Source organism: Aethalodelphis obliquidens, unplaced genomic scaffold, assembly GCF_003676395.1.
Source record: "Aethalodelphis obliquidens isolate GAN/ISIS:26980383/991018 unplaced genomic scaffold, ASM367639v1 scaffold42, whole genome shotgun sequence".
Lineage (NCBI taxonomy): Eukaryota > Metazoa > Chordata > Mammalia > Artiodactyla > Delphinidae > Aethalodelphis > Aethalodelphis obliquidens.
Genome location: NW_020837986.1, coordinates 13,724,876 through 13,751,272, shown reverse-complemented (window position 1 = coordinate 13,751,272; position 26,397 = coordinate 13,724,876). Strand labels below are relative to the sequence as shown.

The 26,397-nt window shown below is 38.2% G+C and overlaps 2 protein-coding genes across 2 annotated transcripts; one reads left to right on the top strand and one right to left on the bottom strand.

Moving 5' to 3' along the window:
- Positions 1-8,257: 8,257 nt before the first annotated feature.
- On the top strand, positions 8,258-10,853 carry DEFB128 (defensin beta 128). Its single transcript, XM_027078056.1, has 2 exons — positions 8,258-8,306; positions 10,618-10,853. Exons 1-2 carry the CDS (start codon positions 8,258-8,260, stop codon positions 10,851-10,853), a joined length of 285 nt encoding a protein of 94 aa, XP_026933857.1.
- Positions 10,854-24,127: 13,274 nt separating this feature from the next.
- DEFB127 (defensin beta 127) lies at positions 24,128-25,999 on the bottom strand. The gene is given in 2 exon segments (XM_027078055.1): positions 24,128-24,381; positions 25,951-25,999. Coding segments are annotated over 2 exon segments (303 nt in total).
- Positions 26,000-26,397: the final 398 nt, after the last annotated feature.

The following is a 26,397-nucleotide window of genomic DNA, read 5'->3' as shown; positions in this document are numbered from 1 at the left end:
AATATATAGGGCTTCACTGGTGGCACAGTGGTTAAGAATCTGCCTGCCAATGCAGGGGACACGGGTTCGAGCCCTGGTCCAGGAAGATCCCACATGCCGCGGAGCAACTAAGCCGGTGTGCCACAACTACTGAGCCTGCGCTCTAGAGCCCGTGAGCCACAACTACTGTGACTGTGTGCCACAACTACTGAAGCCCCCACGTCTAGAGTCCATGCTCTGCAACAAGAGAAGCCACCTCAATGAGAAGCCCGCGCACCACAGCAAAGAATAGCCCTTGCTCGCAGTAACTAGAGAGAGCCCGTGCGCAGCAACAAATACCCAACGCAGCCAAAATAAATAAGTAAATAAACAAACAAATTAATTAATTAATTTTAAAAAGAATACATACTGTACAACTCTATTTATATACAATTCTGGAAAATGCGAACTAACCTGTAATGACAGAAAGAAGATCAGTGGTTCACTGGATGGAAGGTGGGGGAGGTCAGGAGAGAGGAATAACAAAGGGGCAGGGAGAAGATTTTTAGAGTGATGGGTATGTTCATTATCTTGATGATGATGATGGTTTCACAGATGTATACATATGTCATACTTATAAATTTGTGAACTTTAAATAAGTGCAGTTTGTTGTATGTCAATTATATTTTCACAAGCCTCTTTTTTTTTTTTTTTAAACAAGGCTCTTTTTAAAAAAAGCAGACCACCACCATTACCAGCGGCAACAAGAAACAGAATTTAGTGCACTCAGATTTTTCTGAGAAGCATGTTCAATGTCTGTTTTCTAAAAGACTTACATTATTGTACAGTCAGGTCAGCCTTCTCCTTAATTTTGTTTCCATTTATTATTTTTTCCTTAACCAGCCCTTTTAGTGTATATGCTTTTCGTTGTTAATTTGAAGCTGCTTTGTTTATTTGGCCTCAGATATATATTTCTTATCTCCAAGTAAAATGTCTCTAATATAGCTTGTGATACATACATTGTGTCCAGTAAATAGTCCATTTTTAAAATAACATTTCTAGGACTATGACAGATAAGATTTCAGTAAAAAAATAACATTCTAAATAAATGGTGGCACAATATTTCAAAAAGTGTTCAGCTGGTTGGAATATTTTCTTTTTTTACCCTTCTTTTTGGAACTTGCCCCATTATTCTTTGCTGAAATATTTCAAGGTAAATTATAAACATTATGATATTCCATTTCTATATATCCTAGTAAACATTTTTTGAAAACTGTTATTTTCCAAAATAATATTATCACACTTAGCAAAATTAATAAAATTTCCATTATATTTAACAGTTACTATTCAGTCTATTTTAAATATCTCTAACGTCCCAATGTGTTTTTCTTTTTTTAACAGCTGCTTTGTTCAAACTAAAATTCACTCCAGGACCAGTCAATTTGAAGCTTTCTTTTAACATCGCATTTGCTTGACACAGGTGTGTCAAGAAGTGTGGTTGGGAAAACTTGCCTCTTCATTGAAGTGACTTTTTTTTTTTTTACTTTTTATTTTTTTGGCTGCACCACGTGGCTTGGGGGCTCTTAGTTCCCCAACGAGGAATTTAACCCGGGCCCTCGGCAGTGAAAGTGCTGAGTCCTAACCACTTGACCGCCAGGGAATTTCCTGAAGTGATTTTTAATTTCGGAAGATATTGTGTACATACACTTTTTGAGAGTTGCCTACACAAGGTAAAAACTATAATAGTCTCTAATTCCTTTTGAATTTTTAAGGTTCTCCTTGATACTAGAGAATTCTTTGGTCAATATTTTGAAGTCTCTAGATGTATATGGACCTTAGAGAACAATTACAGAAGTGTGATGTTCATCATTTCCTGGGAGCTATCTTGAAGTTTTGGAATTTGGAATATTACGACAGCTAGAAAGAAAATTTGCTTTGTCCACTAGATGGTACTTGAAATCCAGAATACCTGAATTTAACACTTGAATGGAAGACAATGAAAACCGGGGCTAGCCATTCCCAGGGCTTATGATTGAAGAAAAGGAGAAAGACGCATGGCTGCAATGGGTTCTTTCAAAGGCTGCAGGAATATCAAATGGAGTATTTCAAAGGGGAAAAATATGCCTAATATCTTCTATTGCCTCTTGGTCTGATACGATGGGAATAGTTAAGAACACACTTTTGACTAACCTGAAAGTTTATCCATAATTTATGAGGTATATCAATTTTATTGCTCCAAACATTTTAAATTATCTGTAACTGTTGCTTTATACCTAAAATAATCAGGAGTAAGTCTAAATGAGGTAAATGTTTTGTTGAGCCTTTCCCTACATACTTAGTTTTCTCTCAATGGAGGCATTTTCAAAATACCCTTTTTACACTAAAATTTTTATAGAAAAAATTTTTCTTCATTTTTCTGGACATCTGAAGGTGTATGCAGTCCTTCTGGGAACATAAGCTTTCCTCACTTGGTAACTGGCTGTAATTTGGCTTACAGATAACTTTGATCTCTCTGGAGTGTCTTATCAAAGAATGAAATGCATCTCTGGTTTAGAATTTAAAACCTTGAAAAACTCTCAAGAAAAATCCCTGAAACTGAGTTATCACACGTTTTATTTTCTGGGCTAGAAGATATCAGTTGTCCTCTGTGAATAGAGTCTCAGTTCAGGTTTGAAAGCTTGTTGGGAAAGTATTTTCCTTTCTGACAGTACATGCCTTTTTACTATCATTTGGCCAAGTCATGAAATTTTTCTAGATCATTGTAAGGAGTGCTGACATCTTGGTATGATATTGAATATTGTATTAGTTTCCTATTGCTGCTGCCACATATTACAAAAAAAATTTAGTGGCTTAAAGCAACAGAAATTTATCTTCTTATAGTTTTGAAGGTTATAAATCCAAAATGAGTCTCACTGGGTTTAAAAGCAAGATGTCAGCAGGGCTGTATTCCCTTTGGAAGTCCTAGGGGAAAATCTTTCCTTGTCTTTTCCAGCTTCTAAGGGATTGAATTTTTTGGCACATGGACACTTCCTCCATCTTCAAAGCTAGCCAGATAACCTTGTCAAACTTTCCCTGATACTGACTCTCCTACCTCCCCAATGATCCTTGTTATTGCATTGGACCCATCCAGATAATCTAAAACAATCTCCTTATTTTAAGGTCAGCTGATTAGCAACCATAATACCATCTACAGCCTTGATTCTCTCTTGCCAGGTAACATCACATACTCACAGGTTCTGTGTATTAGAATGTGAACATTTTTGGGGGACCATTATTTCACCTACCACAAATATTAACACACTTTGTTTTCTACCTTTAGAACTGGCTCAAAACTGTACATATAATTTATTTGTTTTTACTGTTGTAAATTTTTTATTGTTGAGGAAGGAAAAGAAAAATATTTAACTGAGCTCAACTTTGGTTTAGATGTATAGAGGCTGAAACATGAAGGCATCTGGCATGTCACTTGTTGATTGACAGGTCTGCTTTCTTCATGTTTAACTTGAGTCCAAAATACAAGAGTATTTAGACCACTGGCCTTGGGCACAGCATACCCTTCATGGACCTATATGTGATTTTTCTCTTCAAGTCATACCATAAACAGAGTCAATCTGAGTCACCCAAGACTCTTTGAGCTTAACTTAAAAAAATCACTTTGAGGTTTTCAATCCTTAGTTATTACTGGAGACCTGTTCTGACCATCTCTAAGGCTAATCTGCTGAAACCAGATTCACTAAGTATGAATTAACCATTTATTTCTCATTACTAACATATTATCTTTCTCTTTGGCAGTTTTCATCCACCAGAAACAGTAAGTATGAGGCAGACATGGGAAGACACACACATACACACACACACACACACACACACACACACACTTCATCTTATCTGGCAAAAATTCTCATTTTGTTATGCTATGGAATGCTGAATCAAGGCCAGAGGTGCTACCTCTTCTATTTTAGATCCACCTATCATGGTATTACTTAACTATCAAAAAAATATCAGAAACAAATAAAACCTCTGATTCATTTTGATTTTATAAAATAATCTGAAACACACTGCAGCAAGGAGACAAGACCATGACATTGTTTATTTCAAAAAGTTTAATTTTTTAATTGCTTTGGAAAAAAGGAGAACAATAGTTAAATGGCATACTTAAAGCTAATTTGCTTACATCTTTAGTGTTTAAGCAAATACAGTTTATAAGCTAATATTATTTATCACCCTAGACATTTTTATATTTTTGTGTAGTGTTTTACAATTATTGTCCAAACACAAAAATAGAGGTCTAAACATACTTTTCATAAAGTATAAGACACATTCCTAGCATACTTTGGTCTCAGGAACACAGTGGAATGAGAAGGAACAGTAATGGAGAGCAGATTGCAACCCTAACTGGGTCCCTCAATCTTAACCTAACAAATCCATTTTGTGAGACAATTTATGGATAAAAAGCAGATTCTCTTAAAAGAATACTATATTTCTGAATTTATATCAACCTGCTGAATGAGGTGCTTACATGTTTTGTTACTATAATAGGTCATTTGTCATTTTCTTATTGATTTGTAAACATTCTTTATATATTATGGATATTAATCCTTTCATGGTATATAATGCATTTATAAATTTTATTGAACTTTGATTGCCTTTAAATTCCATACTGGCTTGCACCTTCTCCTGCATGCATTTTGTTATAAAGTTGTTATGCATTTTATATAGTCAAATCTGTCACTCTTAACATTTTTAATAATTCTTTTCTGTCTTCAGCATTAGCTTTATTTCCTTTGAAGTCACTTATTCTTATGGTTTATTTAAGTCTTCCTCTTTTATATTTTTTATTTTCCTGACACTATCTGGGGATATATATTTAGACATAAAGGTAGATTAGTAAAGGCAGCTCATATGGGGTTCCTCTGCACTGGTGTATGTCTGTTTCGCCAACAGGCCTCTTTCTTGAATTGGAGCAATGAATGTAGACTTTACATGTATGAGGGTGTGTGTACTCAGGGAGTGTTGATTAGCAGGATTTATTTTAAACTGAATGGGCGAAAAGCAAGTTACCTCACTTTGCTTCATCTTACCTCTTACCCAGTTGTCAAAATAAATTACTTTTGGAGACGAATATTTAGAAGGTTAAACACCAAAATGTTCACAGAGAGGTGAGATTATGAGTGGTTTCTGTTTTCTCTTTTTGTTTACCTGTATATCTAATTTTTCTAGCATGAAATGTTAATTCAACTTCCTCTCATCCCTAAGTAAAGAACAACAGAAGACTCTTGCTTGACTCCCCCAGTGTTTGTAAGAGGGAATTAGTAATCTTATTTCTTGCCTGGATCAGTCTGTCCAACAGTTTGGAAAGATAATATCTTAAGAAGAATTCAGAGAATATTTCTAAGTAATGAAACACATTTAAAGTTCATTTATAAGCAAGGTATGAAAAGCAATTTTTACCGCTATGGATCACAGTGGGAGATGCAGCAACAAATGTTGATGGGTGATTTTTTTTTAACTGATCATGACTAAAAAGCAACATTTCCATTCCAACATCTATTCCAGCCTACTAAAATGGAAACTCTATTGCTTAGCCACAAAGGACTTTGAAAATGAGGAGATTGTGGGCATCTTGTGCCTAGCCAAGATTGCAAAAAGGCTCTCTGATGTTAAAGAGTTGACACAGATGAACAGACAAGCAAACAGACTTAGGAATCTATTGAAATAGGCAGGCAATACTACTTTCAGGAAATAGTAATGTCATCTGTGGAAATCATAAATATGAATTCTCTCAATACAGACTTTTCTCTCAATATAGCAGCTCTCTGAGTTATGAGTAGGACGTAAAGAAGGGGGTGGGGGGAGGATGCCAAGCCAAGTGTATTACCAATAAATTTTGTGAACAAAATAAAATCTTTTATTTGGATGTTTTGTCTTCAATCTTCCAAAGATTGACCCAAAGGAGGCAGCTGGAGAGGTAGGTTAGCACGATGGCTAAGACCTTTACTTCAAGGTTTATGTAGACCTGTGTAGATCCTAGCTCATTCCTTACTAGCTGTGTGACATTGGACACATTACCAATTCCCTAAATGGTGGTTTTACAATTTAAAGAAGAGGTATTAATTCCTACATTATAGTTTTCTTGCAAGGATAACAGTAAGAAATGCATATAAAATGCATTTGTCATCTAGTAGACACACATTAAGAGGTCATGAATGGGACTTCCCTGGCAGCCCAGGGGTTAAGACTCCACACTTCCAGTGGAGGTGGTGCAGGTTTGATCCCTGGTTGGGGAATTAAGAGCCCAAATGCTGTGTGGCATGCCCAGAAAAAAAAAAAAAATGTTATGGAGCTGAGAAATGAACTGAGACCAAGTGGGATACTGGTGGGGCTAATCTGGAGGGGCCACTGGTCAATTCTCATTCCTCATGTTGACATATCAGCAATATTTGACACTCTTTCCTCCTTGACAAACTTAATTCCCTCTGGTTACTGGTAAACATAATAAGCTATATACAATATTTATTTCTAATCCTAACCCTGTATTATGATACTAGTTTAATCATCATCAACAAATATTTATATAGCCTTCACAAATTCCAAAATTCTTCCAGGTACTGTCATAAAAAGATATTTGGATGGGCCCTAATTACTATAAATTCAAGGTTCTGGTGTCCACAAATTGTAAACAAGGTCAACAGAATTCTTTAGGAAATGTCTAAATTAACTTTATTACTGTCTTTGGGTTTGTTTGTTTGTTTTTGTTATTTTTTGGTTGCGTTGGGTCTTCATTTCTGTGTGCGGGCTTTCTCTATTTGCAGCGAGCGGGAGCTACTCTTCATTGTGGTGAGGCTTCTCATTGCGGTGGCTTCTCTTGTTGTGGAGCATGGGCTCTAAGTATGCAGGCTTCAGTAGTTGCAGCACGCAGGCTCAGTAGTTGTGGCACGAGGGCCCTAGAGCATGTGGGCTTCAGTAGTTGTGGTGCGTGGGCTCAGTAGTTGCAGCGAGCAGTCTTTAGGGTACGTGGACTTCAGTAGTTCTGGCACATGGACTTAGTTGCTCCGTGACATGTAGGATCTTCCTGGACCAGGGATCAAACCCGTGTCCCCCGCATTGGCAGGTGGATTCTTAACCACTGCAACACCAGGGAAGCCCCTGTCTTGGGGGTATTTTATTTAGCAATAATTTTTTCAGTACTTTGAAATCATTCTGTAATTATATACTGCAAATATAGGGTGAGTTTTGTGCCATGTGTTAAGGTCTTCAAACTGAATTAGACCAGTGGCCTGCCTTTAAGGGGCTCATAGATTATTGCAAATAATTAGAACATGACATGGTGTGACCACCAACAAAAATATTTACAAGATACTGTGGTGGCACAAAGAAGAGAGTTTGCAGCTCTATTTAGTTGGGTTAGGGAAACTTTCACAGATGTGGAGATAATTGAACTTGGTTTTGAAGGAAAATTAGGAGCTCAACAGGGCCAATTAGGTAGATGGGATGGGGGGTGTAATATTTGTAAAGAGGGATTTAAATGTGCGAAGAAACATGTTATGGAAGTAAGTTAGGTAGCAGCACCCACACTAATTTGGCAGAAATAAAAGTGGTTCCATATAAAAACCCAGGAGAGGTGAGTGGGGACCAGTTCATAGTAAGTTGGACACTGTGCTAAAGAGATTTGATCTTTTGAAAGATTTTAGTTGTGGAATTGAGCTTTACTGGATGGGTAAGACTTTATGGGAAACTCCGAAATAACATCCATTTATCTAGCCAAACCTAAAAGCAATCTTTCTCTTAGAGGATTTTCTGGAAGTCTCATACATTAAAAACATGATTATTGGATGTGCTTATGTGTTTACATGGATTAGTTAATGATTCAGTTATTCTTCCAAATGGATTACCCTTGTGAGTGAAAAGTGGTACTAGCTGGATTGGATATTGGGAAAGTAGGAATAAATTAAGACAGTCCCACACAAACCAGGACACATGGCCAACCAACCGTGACCCAAGTGGGTTGATGGCGCAGGTGGAGAAATCATTGTTCCTGCTCTCTGGGAGCTCATATCCTTGAGGAAGGAGGAGTAAGTGTGATGTGATCAAATGTTCTGTGATGGTGATCTCCATATTTGGGAATGAAAGTGGGGGTGGACTTGGATTTCCTGTCCTTCCATGTGGATTAAAATGAGAGCTCAGAACCCTGATAGCACCCAAAACTCTGTCTCATCTTGAAAGACTCTTCGTGACTGTGTGACACAGGTCACTGGACAAAGAAATTCTGCTGCCTATTTGTCTTGGGAAGTCTGTAAACATGAAGCTGTTTCTGGTTCTCATTATTCTGCTGTTTGAGGTACCCAAAGGTAATGTGTCTAAATGTACCATGAAATTCTAGGAAATATTACTAGTCACAGGAATGGGGGCAAGGCCTTCAAGATTATTGATATCCTGCTGGTATCATCAAAAGTACTCACTGTCTTCAGACCCTGACTTGAGTCTGTGCCTTAGAAGACAGCACCCAGGGAGGTAAGAAATCAGGGTTGTACTATCAGAAGTCCTCTCCAAAGGCAGGAAGGAATCCATCATCTAGAATTACCTTTACAATGTTGAACATAGTTTTCACCCAGGAATCTGGCCATCTCTTTTTCCATTTTCCAAATTCATTTTCAGCCTACACTACAACAGTAATGTGAATAGTACAAGCTTTGGAGTCATGTAGATGTGAGGTTAAAATATGTCCTCATCATTGTCTAGTTGTGTGAAATGAGTTAATTATTCCCTTTGAAAATCAGTTTTCTCATCTGTCAGGTGAGTATAATGACTCAATTTCATAATGATTTTATTTCATGTGAGGATTACATGAGCTTACAAATGTGAAGCACCAACTTCATGGTGAGAGCTCTGTCAGTGAGAGATCCCTTCTTCTTTGCTATTGTAGGAAGGTAGGTTGTCTTTTTGTGGTCTTAAAAATATCTTTTTGTAAATAGATCTGCAGTGAACATTGTGGTACATGACTCTTTTTGAATTATGGTTTTCTTAAGGTATACGCCCAGTACTGGGATTGCTGGTCGTATGGTAGTTCTATTTTTAGTGTTTTAAGGAACCTCCATACTGTTCTCCATAGTGGCTGTATCAATTTACATTCTCACCAACAATGCAAGAGGGTTCCCTTTTCTCCACACCCTCTCCAGCATTTATTGTTTCTAGATTTTTTGATGATGGCCATTCTGACTGGTGTGAGATGATATCTCATTGTAGTTTTGATTTGCATTTCTCTAATGTTCATTGCAGCTCTATTTACAATAGTCAGGACATGGAAGCAACCTAAGCGTCCATTGACAGATGAATGGATAAAGAAGATGTAGCACATATATACAATGGAATATTGCTCAGCCATAAAAAGAAATGAAATTGAGTTATTTGTAGTGAGGTGGATGGACCTAGAATCTGTCATACAGAGTAAAGTAAGTCAGAAAGAGAAAAACAAATACAGTATGCTAACACATATATATGGAATCTAAAAAAAGGTCATGAAGAATCTAGGGGCAAGATGGGAATAAAGACGCAGACCTACTAGAGAATGGACTTGAGGACATGGGGAGGGGAAAGGGTAAGCTGGGACAAAGTGAGAGTGTCATGGACATATATATACTACCAAAGGTAAAATAGATAGCTAGTGGGAAGCAGCCACATAGCACAGGGAGATCAGCTCGGTGCTTTGTGACCACCTAGCGGGGTGGGATAGGGAGAGTGGGAGGGAGGGAGACACAAGAGGGAAGAGATATGGGGATATATGTATATGTATAGCTGAGTCACTTTGTTATAAAGCAGAAACTAACACACCATTGTAAAGCAATTATACTCCAATACAGATGTTAAAAAATATATCTTTTTAACCTTCAAAGATGCTCCTTGGTTCTGGAATTTAGAATAAGGAGAACCATGTCTTTTTTCTTCATCTTTATTCTGTGGGCTTGTTCACATTTGCATACAAGGGTAAAGAAAGAATTGGAAAAGCAGATTTAGGACCTCAATGCAATGCTCTGAATAGGTAACATTTTGAATGTCTGGGAAGACAGGCATACATGGAATTGAGTTTGATCCCTGGACAACATGTTTATCTGAGATCAAAAGGAGGATGGAGAGAGAGAGAGAGAGAAAGAGAGAGAGAGAGAGACAGAGAGAGAGAGAGAGAGGGAAAGAGAGAGAGAGAAGAGATGGAAGAGTCAGGTTGTGAAAAAAATCATAGAGACTGAATGAGGGAAGTTTTCAACGGCAATAAATGCTGAGACCCCTGAGGTATTGGCAAAGGGAGTTTTCTGCTGTCCACTTCAGTGAGTGTGAAACCCAATTACACTGTTAACTTTAAACTTTCTATCTGTGATGTTCTTTTAAAAGTTAATTTGGCTTTGAATTGTGCCATGGTGACAAGTTGGTACTCTCTGGGGACACTGGACTGTGGTAGGGCTGACAGGATGTTGACTTTGGGTATTGGCTAGGAACCTGGGGTTTTGGATGTCTTAACTTGGGATGATTTTCAAGGAGGAGGCTCTGAGTTTTCTCTTAGCATAAGGTTCACTTTGGGACCACAGGATGTCATAGTTTGTGCGGAACCACATAACTTCTTCTCTGCCTCAGGAACTAATCTTGTTCATTGCTGTTTCCTGTGCATAGATGAAGCACGACACAGAAGATGCTTTAGTAGCATATCAGGTTACTGCAGGAAGAGATGCTACCTGGGAGAAACATATGAAATAGCATGTGTAAACGGAAAATTATGTTGTATTAATGACGATGCAAGGAGACAATATCAACAAGACACAGAGCCACCTGAACCTTCAAGGAAGCCTGATCATAACTTGGACTATGCTATCTTACCCACTGTCACACTTAGCACAATTTCACTATAAACCAAGCGCTTGTACCATCGGTCTCCACTCTTCTTAAACCAAAAGTGTCACCTAATCCAACAGACAAGGGCAAAAGATTTATCGACTTCTTTTGTGAACTTGATTCTCTACGTAATAAAGTCCTATGCTTTTCCCTGGCTTTATTTGTTAATGTAGTCACTCATCTTCTAACACTTCAAACATAAGTGAATATTTTTCATGTTCTAGGCATTATAGTAGCAACATGGGTGATACTGACATGGGTGTCAGTATCAACATGGTCAGATACAACATGGGTGATATGAAGTGAACACGTTAGTAGAGGTGGCAGTTAGCCCCTCCATTTTCTATTTGAGGTAATATTTCATAGCATTTCATGTTACTCCTCTTTTTAATGAAGCTTCTTAGGTCAAAGCAGATCTGAACGTCCTGGCTTTGTGTGTGTGGGCATGAATACAGAGGGTTTGGCTAACAACCAAGAATTCATTAGGGGAAGGCAAGACATTTGAATATTTTCACAATAGTTATTGGGGCTGGTCTAATGGGCAGTGATGACAGCTAGTGATAATTCCAATACATCATTTGGAGCTCATTTAACATGCATGCTTTATCTCCTTTTTTAGTAGCAATTTGAACTAAGTTGTGTCCATTTGACACAATTAGGCAAATATTACTCGTAGGATCTTTGAAATCATTTCATAGTCTGTTTGTTTCAATAGTGTGAAATTTATAAACTTTTAGCTATTCAGATGAATAAGGTCTGGGGTTCTAATGTAAAATATGGTGACTATAGTTGACAATTCTGTATTCTATAATTGAAATTTGCTGAGAGAGTAGAACTTAAGTGTTCTCACCAAAACAAACAAACAAACAAACAATTTGAGGTAATGGCTGTATTAATTAATTAGATGGGGGAGATTCTTTTCATAATGTATACATATATCAAATCATCGCGTTGCACACTTTAAATACCTTACAATTTTGTAAGTCAATTATACCTCAATAAAGCTGAAATTAAAAAATTAAAGAAATAGTGTGAAATTTAAAGCCTTATAAATTGAGAAGGACATATTTAAAAAGCTCTTCAGGAACTAGATAAAATTTCAGTAAGTCATGACCATAAGAAATGCTCTCCAAATGAACAGAACCGAAACTTTTGTGGTGATATCCATTGATGTTCCTTGCTTGAAGTATTTGTCATAAATAACTTTCATGGAGCTAACATTTACTCATCTTGGATACAGAAATCAATGAGCCTTATCCCTCTATGTGCAGCTCACCAATTGTTTCACTGAGAGGACAGAGAGACAAATATTTAGATGGATATGTCACTATTTTAAGAGCCCACAAGGACCTTCCTTTTAGTAGTTGTGGCTTTTGAGAATTCTGGAGAAGTATGTAGCAAACAAAGACTGGACTGGATTATAAAATTTTAGAATTTTTTGTTGATTTCAGCACCATGGAAGCTAATACATGACCATATCAACCTAATTCTCAGAGGAGTTTTAAAAAAGGCTTTAAAAAGCCCTTTCTGTATGGCAGCACTCCACAAGCTCCTCTGTTTTTCAGTCTTCCATCACTGTGGATCATCAGAGGCATTTTTAGGGAGGGTCCATTTGGGCACTATAACATGAAGATGGGTCTTACCCATTGTCTTTATATGTGTCCTCTACTCTGCATAAGTCCATTGATAGATTAGATACAAGAATCTATTTTGGCTTAAGGTGGTATCAGATCAACCAGTGAAGTGTCTTCTGAGTTGGGACAGTGGGGTATAATAAACAGAACAGATAATTAAGCCTTGAATTCTATTTTGACGGGATGGATCTACTTTTTGCTTTGACTTTTGCCCTATTATCCTCCTTGTATCCCTGCCATACTCATAGGAGAAGTGGATGTGGTTTGTATTGTTAGATGCATGTTTATTTGTCTGCCCTATTTTTATATGCAAAATTCAATGAAAATCCCATGTTTTTGTTATGCTCCCTTTGGTATAGGCTGTATTATGGGTACCTTGTTTTTCTTGGATCTGTCTTATAGCACTCTCTAAAATCTTATTCACAGAACATTTTTAAATTGCCAAGTGTTCTAGGTAAAGTTTTCTACTTAGTGTCAGCAATTGGAACCACCCATCTCCCTAGGAGTCTTGGACAATACTCATGAAAGCTGTCAGAGATATTAATCATTTCCTATCCACACTCACCTCTTCTTAGAAAATTTGCTCATAGCCCTCCTCAGGGAACATGTAACCAAGCAGGACCTCATGGGGCCTTCCTGGGACAGACATCCTCTTCCATGTCTTCCACCTGCCCTTTATTTGTAGAAAAACTTTAGCCTCCTAAGCCTTCCCTGAGTTCCAAAGAGCAAGTTTAATCAGAGAATTGGGAAAATGCAGAAACAAAGGAAAACAGTCAAGCAAGACAAAATAATATTTTAGCCATTAAACAAAATCAAGGACCTTTAATTCTTCCTCAAGGGCTATAGATAATATTCTGAGCCATATTCTTGAGCTGTTTTGCAGATGCTGAAACCTCCACCAGGTGGAACAGTAGTTTGCCCACAAGCATGTAGATCCCAGACTGGCTGGAACCAGAAGGTTGATGATGTTGACTCCCAGGTGCCTCACCACCAACCAATCAGAAGAATGTCCATGAAAGCTGATCAAACACCCTCCAACCCTCTCCTTCACCCAGTCTTTAGAAACCTTTCCCTGAAGGCAATCAAGGAGTTTAAACATCTTATGCATACTCCTTGCATGGCCTTTCAATAAACGTTGCATTTTCCTTCACCACAACCCCATGTCAGCAGACCCAAGTTTGGTTTGGTAACAAATCTATTTCTATGGGCCCTGTCAAGAAAGTAGATAATCCTGTTATCTTGGCTATATGTAGCTGAATTATGGTGTGTCACTAAATTAAAATATAGTCAATGACTTTGAAGTAGTAAAATAAAAATTTAGCAAAATATCTGTATTCTTTAGTGAAGAATAGTGGCATGGTAAGCCTTACCATGCTGGGAAAGAATAAAAAAGAGCATATTTCAAGTAACACAGTTGATGACTTGCACAAACACACATCACATTCCCCAGAGTTTGCATGTAGCCTATCTTTATTTTTTAAGTCTTTATTTTAAAAGAGTGCAGTGAATAACTGGACATCATCAAAATTGAAAACTTTTGTGCTTCAAAGGACACCATGAAGAAAGCAAAAAGACAATCTACAGAAAGGGAGAAAATTTTTTGCAAATCATATATCTGATAAGGGACTTGTATCTAGAATATATAAAGAACTATTGTAACTCAATAATAAAAGACAAATAACCCAATTTAAAAATGAACCAAAAATGGCCCCCATCTTTGTCACACTTGTTAGCCAGCAGTGACTCTGGGAAGTCCACATATTGCCATACGTTACTGTTAGTGATCACGTGCCTGGCATGGCTCTGGAAGACAGGGACCTTAAAGAGCCACAATGGCTAAACATGGTGATAATGAAAAACTGGCTGCTCTGGAGGCCAAAATCTGTCATCAAATTGAGTATTGCTCTGGTGATTTCAATTCACCAGGAGACAAAATTTTAAAGGAACAGATTAAATTTGGATGAAAAGGGCTTCCCTGGTGGCACATGGTTGAGAGTCCACCTGCCGATGCAGGGGACACGGGTTCGTGCTCTGGTCTGGGAGGATCCCACGTGCTGCAGAGTGGCTGGGCCCATGAGCCGTGGACGCTGAGCCTGCGCGTCTGGAGCCTGTGCTCTGCAACAGGAGAGGCCACAACAGTGAGAGGCCCGCGTACCAAAAAAAAAAAAGAAAAAAAAAATTTGGATGAAAGCTGGGTACCTTTAGAGATAATGCTATAATTCAACACATTGAACCATCTAACAACAGACTTTCATGTAATAGTAGGAGAGTTGAGCAAATGAAAAAATGTACAACATCACTAGCCATCAGATAATTACATATCAAAACCACACTGAAAAATGGGCAGAAGACCTAAATAGACATTTCTCCAAAGAAGATACACAGATTGCCAACAAACACATGAAAGAATGCTCAACATCATTAATCATTAGAGAAATACAAATCAAAACTACAATGAGATATGATCTCACACCGGTCAGAATGGCCATCATCAAAAAATCTACAAACAATAAATGCTGGAGAGGGTGTGGAGAAAAGGGAACACTCTCGCACTGTTGGTGGGAATGTAAATTGATACTATGGAGAACAGTATGGAGGTTCCTTAAAAAACTAAAAATAGAACTACCATCTACCACTACCAGAACTACCACTACCCAGCAATCCCGCTACTGGGCATATACCCCGAGAAAACCATAATTCAAAAAGAGTCATGTACCAAAATGTTCATTGCAGCTCTATTTACAATAGTCTGGACATGGAAGCAACCTAGGTGTCCATCAACAGATGAATGGGTAAAGAAGATGTGGCACATATATACAATGGAATATTACTCTGCCATAAAAAGGAACGAAACTGAGTTATTTGTAGTGAGGTGGATGGGCGTAGAGACTGTCATACAGAGTGAAGTTAAGTCAGAAAGAGAAAAACAAATACAGTATGGGGCTTCCCTGGTGGCGCAGTGGTTGAGAGTCCGCCTGCTGATGCAGGGGACACGGGTTCGTGCCCCGGTCTGGGAAGATCCCACATGCCGCAGAGCGGCTAGGCCCGTGAGCCATGGCCGCTGAGCCTGCGCGTCTTGGAGCCTGTGCTCCGCAACGGGAGAGGCCACAACAGTGAGAGGCCCGCGTACCGCAAAAGAAACACCAAGAAACAAAAAAAACAAATACAGTATTCTAACATATATATATGGAATCTATAAAAACAAACAAACAAACAAAAATGGTCAGAAGAACCTAGGGCAAGACGGGAATAAAGATGCAGACCTAATAGAGAATGGACTTGAGGATATGGGGAGGGGGAAGGGTAAGCTGGGACAGAGTGGCATGGACAGAGAGAGTGGCATGGACAGATATACACTACCAAACGTAAAATAGACAGCTAGTGGGAAGCAGCCGCATAGCAAGACCAGCTTGGTGCTTTGTGACCACTTAGAGGGGTGGGAGAGGGAGGGTTGGAGGGAGGGAGATGCAAGAGGGAAGAGATATGGGCACATATGTATATGTATAACTGATTCACTTTGTTATAAAGCAGAAACTAACACACCATTGTAAAGCAATTATACTCCAATAAAGATGTTAAAAAGAAAAACCACATTGGTACAGCACTTCACACTCACTAGGATCACTATAATCAGAAAGGCAAATAATAACAAGTTTTGTCATGGATGTGGAGAACCTGGAACCCTCATACCATGCTAATGGGAATGTAAAATGGTGCAGCCATGTTGGAAAACAGTCTAGCAATTCCTCAAATGTTAAGCATAGATATACTATATGATCTGAGTGTTTCACTCTTAGTTATACATGCAAAAGAAAGGAAAACATATGTCCACACAAAAGCTTGTACACAAATGTTCATTGCATCATTATTCATAATAGCCTGGTCACATGCCTGTACCCTAGGAGCAACTTTGGAATGTACAGACTCATTCCTACTACCAAAATAAAACAGTGTGGGAAAAGTGTTGAGAAGCCTGACAGATGTCCACTACACCAGCTTTGAAATAAGAATTCAGGAGCAGAGAACCTCTTCCTTTAATATTGCTGGAGCTAAAGTAGATTTTTCAGGGGCAGATTCAGACTAATTGGCCTGTTCTTAGAGATGCTACTAAGGTGGGAGCTGCCTAACTACGGAATATGGGCTAAGATGTTCAGGCTTGGGGAAAAAAATGAAAAGTGAAACTACAGACTTATCTTTTAAACATCTTTGGAGTTGACCTTGTAGGAAACTTGAATGGTTTGAAATAGATAAAAGCATAAAGTTTTATTATATAAATGTAGTTCAGAGAATAGTGTAGGGGCCAGATGAGAGAAAGACTTCTGGAGGCAAACAGAACAGGAAGGAGCTGCAATCATCTGGTAAGATATGATGCATGCCTGTTTGCAGGCAATGTTAGAAAATATATGGAGGTAAGGCTAGATTTTTAAAATAATTAGAAAATAGACTCAACCAAATTTGTTGATTACTTGGAACCAGAGAATGGGAAAGAGAGGATTTAAGCATTCCTCTTAGGTTTCTATCTTGGGTCACTGGGTAAATGCTTGTATATTTCAGGAAATAGGAGATTCTGATAGAGCTTCCAGTGTGTTAGTTAGTTCAGTGCTTGTCATCCTTATAGTTTCCTTGTAGCTGTAATTGTTCTACTCATAGCCTTCCCTCTGGAAGGCAGCATTAGGCTATACCTTGCACAGGGATGGGCATCTGACTCAATGCAGTTCATCCAAGGGCTGCCAGGTGTAGAATGTGTTACTCAGCAGAGACCATCAAGGGGGTTCTTTCTGAAATTCTGACTAGGAATTTGGGTAAACTGGTAGTTGAGAGCAGTGAGGGAACACAGCATTAACACTGATGGAGAGAAATGCTTTGGGACAAAATTGAGGACAGCCTCTACTAAAATTTATATCAGGACTAAATAAGACCACAAACGGGTTATGCATCTGGAGTACAACACTTTGGTCCCATAGAAGCTCACTTTTATTGCATTGCTTGACCAGCATTCATTCATTACGTGGTGGACTTGTTCTGATCCACACATTAAGATAATGCATGCAACTCTGTTTCCTGCTACAGGTGTATTGTGAAGACACACTGCACTACAACCTACAGTGTTCACTTAGTGATAAAAAATGGAGACACTTCTTTTAGGTCACAGTCCAAGGAAAAAAATCTGCATTTCTCAGGGCATTGACTCAGCTTCAGGGAGCCAATTCATCTCCAATCACACCTTATTCCTAGACATAGAAAAGACAGTCTCCTTTCTCTCCACGAGTGGGCTAGATAAGGGGGAAAAGTGAATTGGGGTATGAAATGGTAGCAAGGTCAGTGGATTCTGGGAAGAGGCAGTAGATGACTTTGGTGACTATATTGAAGAAAGCAGAATCAGCACCATCTATAGTCATTTAAATAAAGAAAAAGTATTTATTATTTCAACAGAGTTACTATGTGCATCAAATGTAGGATCCTACTGCCATCTTGGTATATCGTTAGGATCTCACTGAGCACTCACTATCAACTCTATGTGCCATAATAGTTAAAACTACACTACAGGTTCAATCCATAGCTTCCAGAATTCATTTAAGGGGCTTCGAACAGAAGCTGGAGTTGTGATAATGAGGAAACACAAGGATATAGACTATCCTTCAGTGAATGATACCACCATAACCCAGTTTCTCATATCACTGTGGGCTGAAACCAGGGAGTTAGTCATCCTCACTCCCACCACATCCAATGATTATTGCTGCTAAATAGCTCTTGAATCTACCCACTTTGTTCCATCTTCACTACCTTGATTCTGGTCCAAACCACCTCTCACCTGGCCCATGGTGATAACCTTTTCTCTGTTCTCTCCATAGCTACTCCCATTTTCAACACATTTATGCATTCAGTATAATGTGATTTAAAAAGTGCAGACCTGACCACATCACTCCCTGCTTAAAATATTTAATGGCTTCCGATTCCTCTTCAGTTAAAGATCAAAAGCTTTAACATGGTCTATTAGCCTAATAAGTAACTCTCCAACATCATCCTTTCTCTTGTTCTTTGCCCACAAGCCTCATTTTTGGGGAATATACCGTATTCCTTCTAATTCAGGGCCTCAGCACAGGTTGTTTTCTATGCATTGAATTCTCTCTCTGTATCCTTTCCCCATAGAGTCCTTTAAAAAACCCTCTACTTATTATTTAACTTAAGCACCACTTTCATTTTTAAGTCAGTTCAAGCATGTGTTACTTGCTTCTTCAACTAGTAGCAAGAGGGTTTGGGGAGACAGTGACTGGTGGGACTTTATGAAGCAAAGGGAACATTAATAGGAGTTGACATTGCATTATTGGAAGGTATAATGAGTGTGCCATGGCAAAAAAAGGTAGTTTATTAAAGTTTCTCATAAATGTTTTTATGTCATTATATATGTGTATATATATGATTTCTTCCTAGCTGAGCTATATTAAATTCTCCTTTTATGCTGGGTAGTGTTTCCTGACAACTTATGTCCTGGTTGGATTCTACAAATTTTTGTCCACTTTTTTCCTTTTCCAAAATTCCGGTCTTGTATCCAGTTCAAAGATTTTATCCTTCCACCTCCCTGTGCAGGCTAGAACTATAACTCTAGTGGCTTGAAATGGAGGAAGGGACATCTTCTGACTCTAGGACACTTTCCCCTCCAAGACTGCCTCATGTGACTGGTTGTTTCCAACCCATTATTGCACACAAGATCACACACATTCAGAACCTGCACATATTCACTGACATGCTTATGCACACTTTAGCCCCCAGTCCTGACTGCATCCCAGGAGCTTTCTGAGGTCACTTCTTTCATTCACTCACTGTTTCCTGAGGCTTGATTCCCAACACGCCCTCCAGACTTGGAACCTAATGTGATTGCCTCACCTGGGGGGTGGGAGTGAATGAGGACTGTGTGCGCTGACCACGTGATATGCATCCTGGCATCCAGGTTGTGTAGGAGTGCAGTTAACACTGCTGTCTGCCAGGCTCTGGAAATCTTCTTCAGTCAGAGGAGGCAAGAGGCCATGTTCATGCAGCAGCAGCAGCTTCCTGGTTCTTAGTGACACAGGTGCTGATTGCTGCATTAGCATACTGGGTAACAGTGTGCTGGTGTTGGCTTGTACTGAGTAGATAGAGCCAACTGTGAGCATCTCTTTCCAACTCCATATTCAATGAATTCACATTATAGCTTGAAATAAACTATGTGGGAGAATTTACACAAGGAAATTAGCAAATACTTTAAATCAGGTCCGCATCCCCACCTTGGGAGCTGGTTTATCAGTGCACTGTGGTTGTTCAGATTGTGCAATAAAGTACTAACATTTTTTTTAACTTGATGAAAAATGACTTTTTTTGTGGTTCACTTTATTAACCAGTAGGGAAACTGTTGGTCAGATTGGTCAGCCTTGGTGCAGGCAAGAAAGAGACACATTGTCTGTAGGTTTTCTCATAGATAGATATTGAATGTTTCTAACACTTTTCCTGCATTTATTTAGAGGCTGTACATTATTGAGATAAAAAGCCTAAATTTTTAAAAAGAAAATTAAATGCAAGTAAAGCAGGAGGAAGGTGATGATTAAGAGGAGAACAAAACGTTGAGAAATATAAGGAGAGAAGAGTGTTGAAATCCCCAAATATAATTGAGGATTTCTCTATTTCTCTATTTTAGTTCCACCAGTTTTTATTTCGAAGTTCTATTCTTAGCTGCATTCACATTTAGTGAATATATTTTCTTGGCAAATTAACTTCTTTACGTCCATCTTTATCCTTGCAAATATTCCTTGTTTTGCAATCTACCTTGCCCAGTATTAATATAGCCACTTCAGCTTTCTTTTAATTAATGTTATATGTAATTAAAAAAATTTTATCTACTTTTTTTTAATACTTAAAGAGCTTTTTTGGTAGTCAGCAAATAGTTAGGTCTTCTTTTTTAATGCAATCTTTTTTGTTTGTTTGTTTGTTTGTTCGCAGTACACGGGACTCTCACTCTTGTGGCCTCTCCCGTTGCGGAGCACAGGCTCCAGACGCGCAGGCCCAGTGGCCATGGCTCACGGGCCCAGCCGCTCTGCGGCATGTGGGATCTTCCTGGACCGGGGCATGAACCCATGTCCCCTGCCTTGGCAGGCGGACTCTCAACCACTGAGCCACCAGGGAAGCCCTGTGCAAAAGCTTTTAAGTTTCATTAGGTCCCATTTGTTTATTTTTGTTTTTATTTCCATTTCTCTAGGAGGTGGGTCCAAAAGGATCTTGCTGTGATTTAGGTCATAGAGTGTTCTGCTATGACATAAATCACAGCAGAACACTCTATGTCATAAATGTCAGTTTTAAGCCACATAAAAGTTCATGTCAAGACAGAGGATCATAATGAAAACAAATTGTATGAAGGACAAGTGTGTAAACATTTCTGTGTATGATATGTTCTGTTTGTTTTACGTTTTGATGTTTAGTTGATTTTGTTTACATAGAATTAAAGCAACATTACTGTATTTGTAATTACAATTGAGAAAATTTCATGGTCAATATTTGTCCCCATAGTCCTCATGTAATCTAAGTTCTATTTATGTACTCTTATCTAAGAAAAATGAGAAGATTTTTAATATAATAATAAACATACCATATGCTAAAAATTTGTGGGATATTGCTAAAGCTATGTAGAGAGGGAAATCTATAGCTTTAAAGTGTTCATGTATGTGGGGCTTCCCTGTTGGCGCAGTGGTTGAGAATCTGCCTGCCAATGCAGTGGACATGGGTTTGAGCCCTGGTCTGGGAAGATCCCACATGCCACAGAGAAACTAGGCCCAGGTGTCACAACTACTAAGCCTGCACTCTAGAGCCCATGAGCCACAACTACTGAAGCCCGCGGGCCTAGATCCCGTGCTCTGCAACAAGAGAAGCCACTGCGATGAGAAGCCATGCACTGCAACGAAGAGTAGACCCCGCTCACTGCAACTAGAGAAAAAGCGCGTGTGCAGTAACGAAGACCCAACGCAGCCAAAAATAAAAAAATAAACAAATTTTTAAAAATGCTCATGTATGAAATGAAGAAAGGCTAAAAATAAGAGAGGTAAACATCATCTAACAATGTTAGAAAAAAGGGCATATTAAAACTAACAAAGTAGAAATAAGACATATTACACATTTAAAACAGATGATTTTATTGCATGTGAAGTTGTTTGAAAAATAAGTGAAAATAAAAACATTAAAGAAATGGAAACTAAACAAAAATTAATAAAGAAAATTTGGTTTTTGTAAAGACTTATCAAATTAAGTGAATAGTGAGACATCAAGAAAAAAGCGAAGACACAAACAATGGTGAAATGAAAAAGTAGACATCACTATATATCTTACAGACATTAAAAAGAAAAAGAAGACTTTACAAATTATTTTAGGGAAATACATTTGAAAATCTTAACAAAATGGGAAAAATAATAAAGCAAAAATACAAAAGCTAACTAAAAGAAATAGAAAATGAGAATTGTCCTTTAAGTCTTCAAGAAACAACCTATAATTTGTATACTTCCTATAAAGAGTTGAATCTTAGTTGATTCTATCAAATGTTTAATGACGGTATAATACGAAGCCTCTTGGATAAATAGGAAAACAGAGACTCCTGCCAAATTGATTTTGTGTTTAGTTTTTTAATTTAAATAAACTTTTAATTTTAGAAGTTTTCTATCTATAGAAAAGTAATACAAAGATAATACAGAGAGCTCCTGTATACTCCTCATCCAGTTTTCCTTATTGTTAACATCTTATAAGACCATGATGCCTTTGTCACAGTTAAGTACATTGTTATTAACTAAGCTCTGCCCTTATTATAATAGTTTTTCTTTAACCTCCTTTTCCTGTTTTAGGAGACCATGCAGAATATCACATTACCTTTAGTTGTCATGTCTCTTTATCTTCCTCTGGTCTGTTACAGTTTCTCAGAAATTTCTTGTTTTTGATGAGTTTGACAGTTTTGAGGAGTATTGGTCAGATATTTTGCAGAATGCCACTCAGTTTGGGTTTTTCTCATTGTTAAACTGGGTTATGGGTTTTGGGGAGGAAGACGACAAAGGTGAAATGCCATTTGCATCACATCACACGTTCATGCTATCCATATGATTTTTCCATAAAATCTAAAACATGATTTTATGAGGTTTACCCATTGTAAAGTGACCCTTTTGCTCCTTTCCGTAGTCTACTCTTTGGAAGGAAGTCACTAAGCACAGCCCATATTCAAGGGAGAGGGAGGTGCAGCCCCACCTCCTTGGGGAAGAAGTATTTACATAAATTACTTGGAATTCTTCTGTACAGAAAATCTGTCTCTTCTCATCCATTTATTTATTTATTTATTCATATCAGTATGGACTCATGGATGTTCACTTCTACCTTGTATTATAATCTAATGTTATGTTATTTATCTTACTGCTCAAATTGTCCCCATTTTGGTCATTCAAAGCTCTTTCAAAGTGACTCCTATGTCCCATTAATATGTGCCATCCTTCTGATTTTTTTTAACATCTTCATTGGAGTATACTTCCTTTACAATGGTGTGTTAGCATCCTTCTGATTTTTAAAGCGTGTCCTTACTTTATGGCACTACGAGACACTTTAGGCTCATCTTGTATATTCCCCTGCCCCAGCCCTAGGACAGGAGATAAGAGGATAATTAAGAGAACACATACCATAAATTCATGATGGATACTACAGTGGTGAAATAATATAAGAAACAAAACTGAAAAATAAGTGTGAAAAGTAGTTGGAAAGAAAATTTTCATGTTAATCACATCCAAAAGGTATAATTTTAAGAATTAGGTTGAGTATATAAATGGATAGTCATTATGTCATCTTGCATATCAAGACAGCAATAAAATCTCATACAATACTGCAATTCAGACCAGTTCCTAGGTCCTTTACATTTCCTCCAAACACCTAAGGGCTCCAGTCACCTCAGTAAAGGATGCGTTACTAGTGGTAACACATTAAACAACGACAACAGCAAAGAAACAACTAAAAACTTTGTCTTGGAGTTACATATTTATGTCTGCCTCCATCTTATATGGTGAGCTCCATAACAGTGGACTGTTATTCTTGTCTATCTTCCCAGCTCACTACTTTTACACAGGAACTAAAGAAATTAGACTTCCCCATAGTTCAACTTTGGGTGCTCTATTCTTAAACCGAACAAAATGCATGTATATTCTCCTAAAATGTCCTGTCTTTTCTAATTTCCTTCCATTTGTTGATTTCATCTTTTTCACTCAAAGTACCTTCTCTACTAACACTCACCTGTTGAAATCCTACACATTTCACAAGGCACAACTTTAATCCTAAACTCACTCACATATTTTTGTGAATACTCAACTTCATATTTCCCTCTCCTGAATTACAGGTCTACTTTCCTGAGTTTCTCCTTCCAGTCTTCCATGTTATAGATTTTTTAGTGTACTGGTTGTATCCCCTTTTCAAGGGGAGGTTCTGAGTTGTCCTTATCAATTCATCATTTGATATATTGAATGTTCAACCTCTGGTTAAAGAGCAATGAGTCAGAAAACTGGCAATGAGATTTATTAGACTGAGATCTAGGAACAAGAAGGGACAGGATGTGGACCTCTTCACCTCAGTTTATTGGAATAGGTTGAGAAATAAACTAACAGAAAATTGTGCTTGATTTATGTAAACGTTTTGTTGGAGTTTGTATAATTCTGTTCATCTGCATAATACTCTTGTGGAAAAGTAAATGCATATGTCACTTGCTTTGGACGAGGTGGTCTGGTAATTTTTTTACGTGCTTCCAGTTCCATGATATTGAGGCAACAATATCTCCCATTTTCACATAGTACTTCACGTATTTGTGTTGTTTTGCATATTTTCCTGCAGAATCCTCGTATGTATTCACCTCAGCATTTCTTAAGTTGTTTGGTTACTGTGCACATAAAGAACAATAGGCCAAGGTCACTGTTTGAAACAAAAGGCAACTTTAGTCATAGGGAAGACAGAGAATGTTTGTAGGGATAAAGTATATGGGAGACCCAGAGAACATATACCAGTAATATTCCACAAAGGATTCTCCAAGAGGGTGAACTTCAGTGTTTATGTCTAACTGATCACTCATATTTTATTCCTCTAAGGTTTTGGGCTTCCATCCTACATCTGATGGACTTCACCAAGAGCAACAGATCTTATTTGGGAAAATAAAGGAGCTGAATCCTTGATTTCAGGCTATGGATCTATGCTCCATCTGAGAACCTCAGAAAATCTGCCTCTATTTGAATGCTTCCAGAGTACTACTTCCCTACCACTGCTCGGAATACAATAATTTGTTACTAGGTATTTATGTCTGAATCAAACTCTGCTCTTGGGTTCATACTTGCTACCATGGTCAAGAATGACTTTTTTTTTGGTCCAGTCAGATATTTTTACCCTCAACTTTCTTCCTCCCCCATTACTTCTCCGTATTGTACATTTTTGTCAATGCATATCTTCTTTTGGCTTCTATGTCATCACAACAATCTTGGGTTTGTTTTATCCCTCTATGACCTCTCATTCTCTTTCTATCTCCAGAGGAAAGAATTTCTCCAGACCTTTGCTCACCTTGATATGTCTACTTTAGTGATCCTAAATATTTTCAATAATCTAAGAGTTTAGGATGTTCACATTTTGGCTTCGGCGCTTGTACTATCCTCTGGAATAAACCCCAGAGGATGAGACTGAGAACAAAGATGCAGCCTCCAACACCAGGTTCTAGAGATTCCTTTGATTCTTAGGAGTTTAAGGGGCTACAGATAGACCATTATTATTCCTATAATAAGGGACAAATATAAGGGGTCTGATTTTGAAAGAGGAAAGGAAGCTAATTTTTAAGTTTTTAGTATGTGCCAAGCCCTGTGCTAGATGTTTTACACGTTTTTGTCATTTAATAAATCCCCTATGAGCCAGGTGTCATTACCTCCACAAATGAGGAAATTAAGGCTCAGCCAGTCTTCACCTTTTATCCAAAGTCGATAAACTAGTAGATGTTGAAGGCATGTTTCTAAAACCTGAATCCAAAGTTTGTTCTCCTTCCACTGTTCACACACTGTAGTAAAATAGATCAAAATTTATCTACAGTATGAGATTGGAAGAAAATATGGCTGGGTGCCAGAGTAAAATCTGTATCCAAAGAAATAAGGGCATCCCCAGCTATTGGTCTTATGTCTTTCTGTAATGAGTCCTTCTCAGAGGAAATTATGACCTATTTCAGCTCTATGAATACTCCTTTTTTAAAAACAGTAGCATAGTAGAAGGGCTCAGGAAGAGGGAATTTCTGATGACATTGGATGGACTTCAGCCATCCTTAGGGCCCTATCTCTTCCTACTGTGAATTATAAAGTTCCCTTGGGTTCTTGAAGGTACTCCATCCATTGTTGATTTGAGTGAACCCCTGGAAGGCAGCTACGCTCACCACTATAAAACCAACGTGGTCTGAGTCAGCCCCTGGAAATCTCTGGATTACCTGTGAAGTTTTGGAACAGCAGAGTTGCAATGATCAGGAGGAGCCTCATGGCCAGGCTTCCAAGAGGAGGTGACAGCCAAGGCTCTTTGTCCACTATGTCATCTCCCTCAGAGACTTAGATTCTTATGCACTGAACCAGAACAGATGCTATGATACGAAGCGTGCCCCTAAACTTCTGAACTGTGGACTTTTTATCACGTGGGCAGGCACAGGAAATATGTTTACCCACTTTACCCACACATGGAATTCAGAGACACAGTGTGTTCCATCCCATCACACCTGATGCCATTCTGTAGGCTGTAGACTGCTGGTGAGAAAACTCTGCGCTTTCTCTACTTTGGCTGTCTGCCCAGATAGACCAAGGTAGACATGTACTCACTTCTAGGAATGAATAAGGAAATAGAATAAATGAAGCCTATTCCATTGACTGCATTCGGCTAAGTCTAG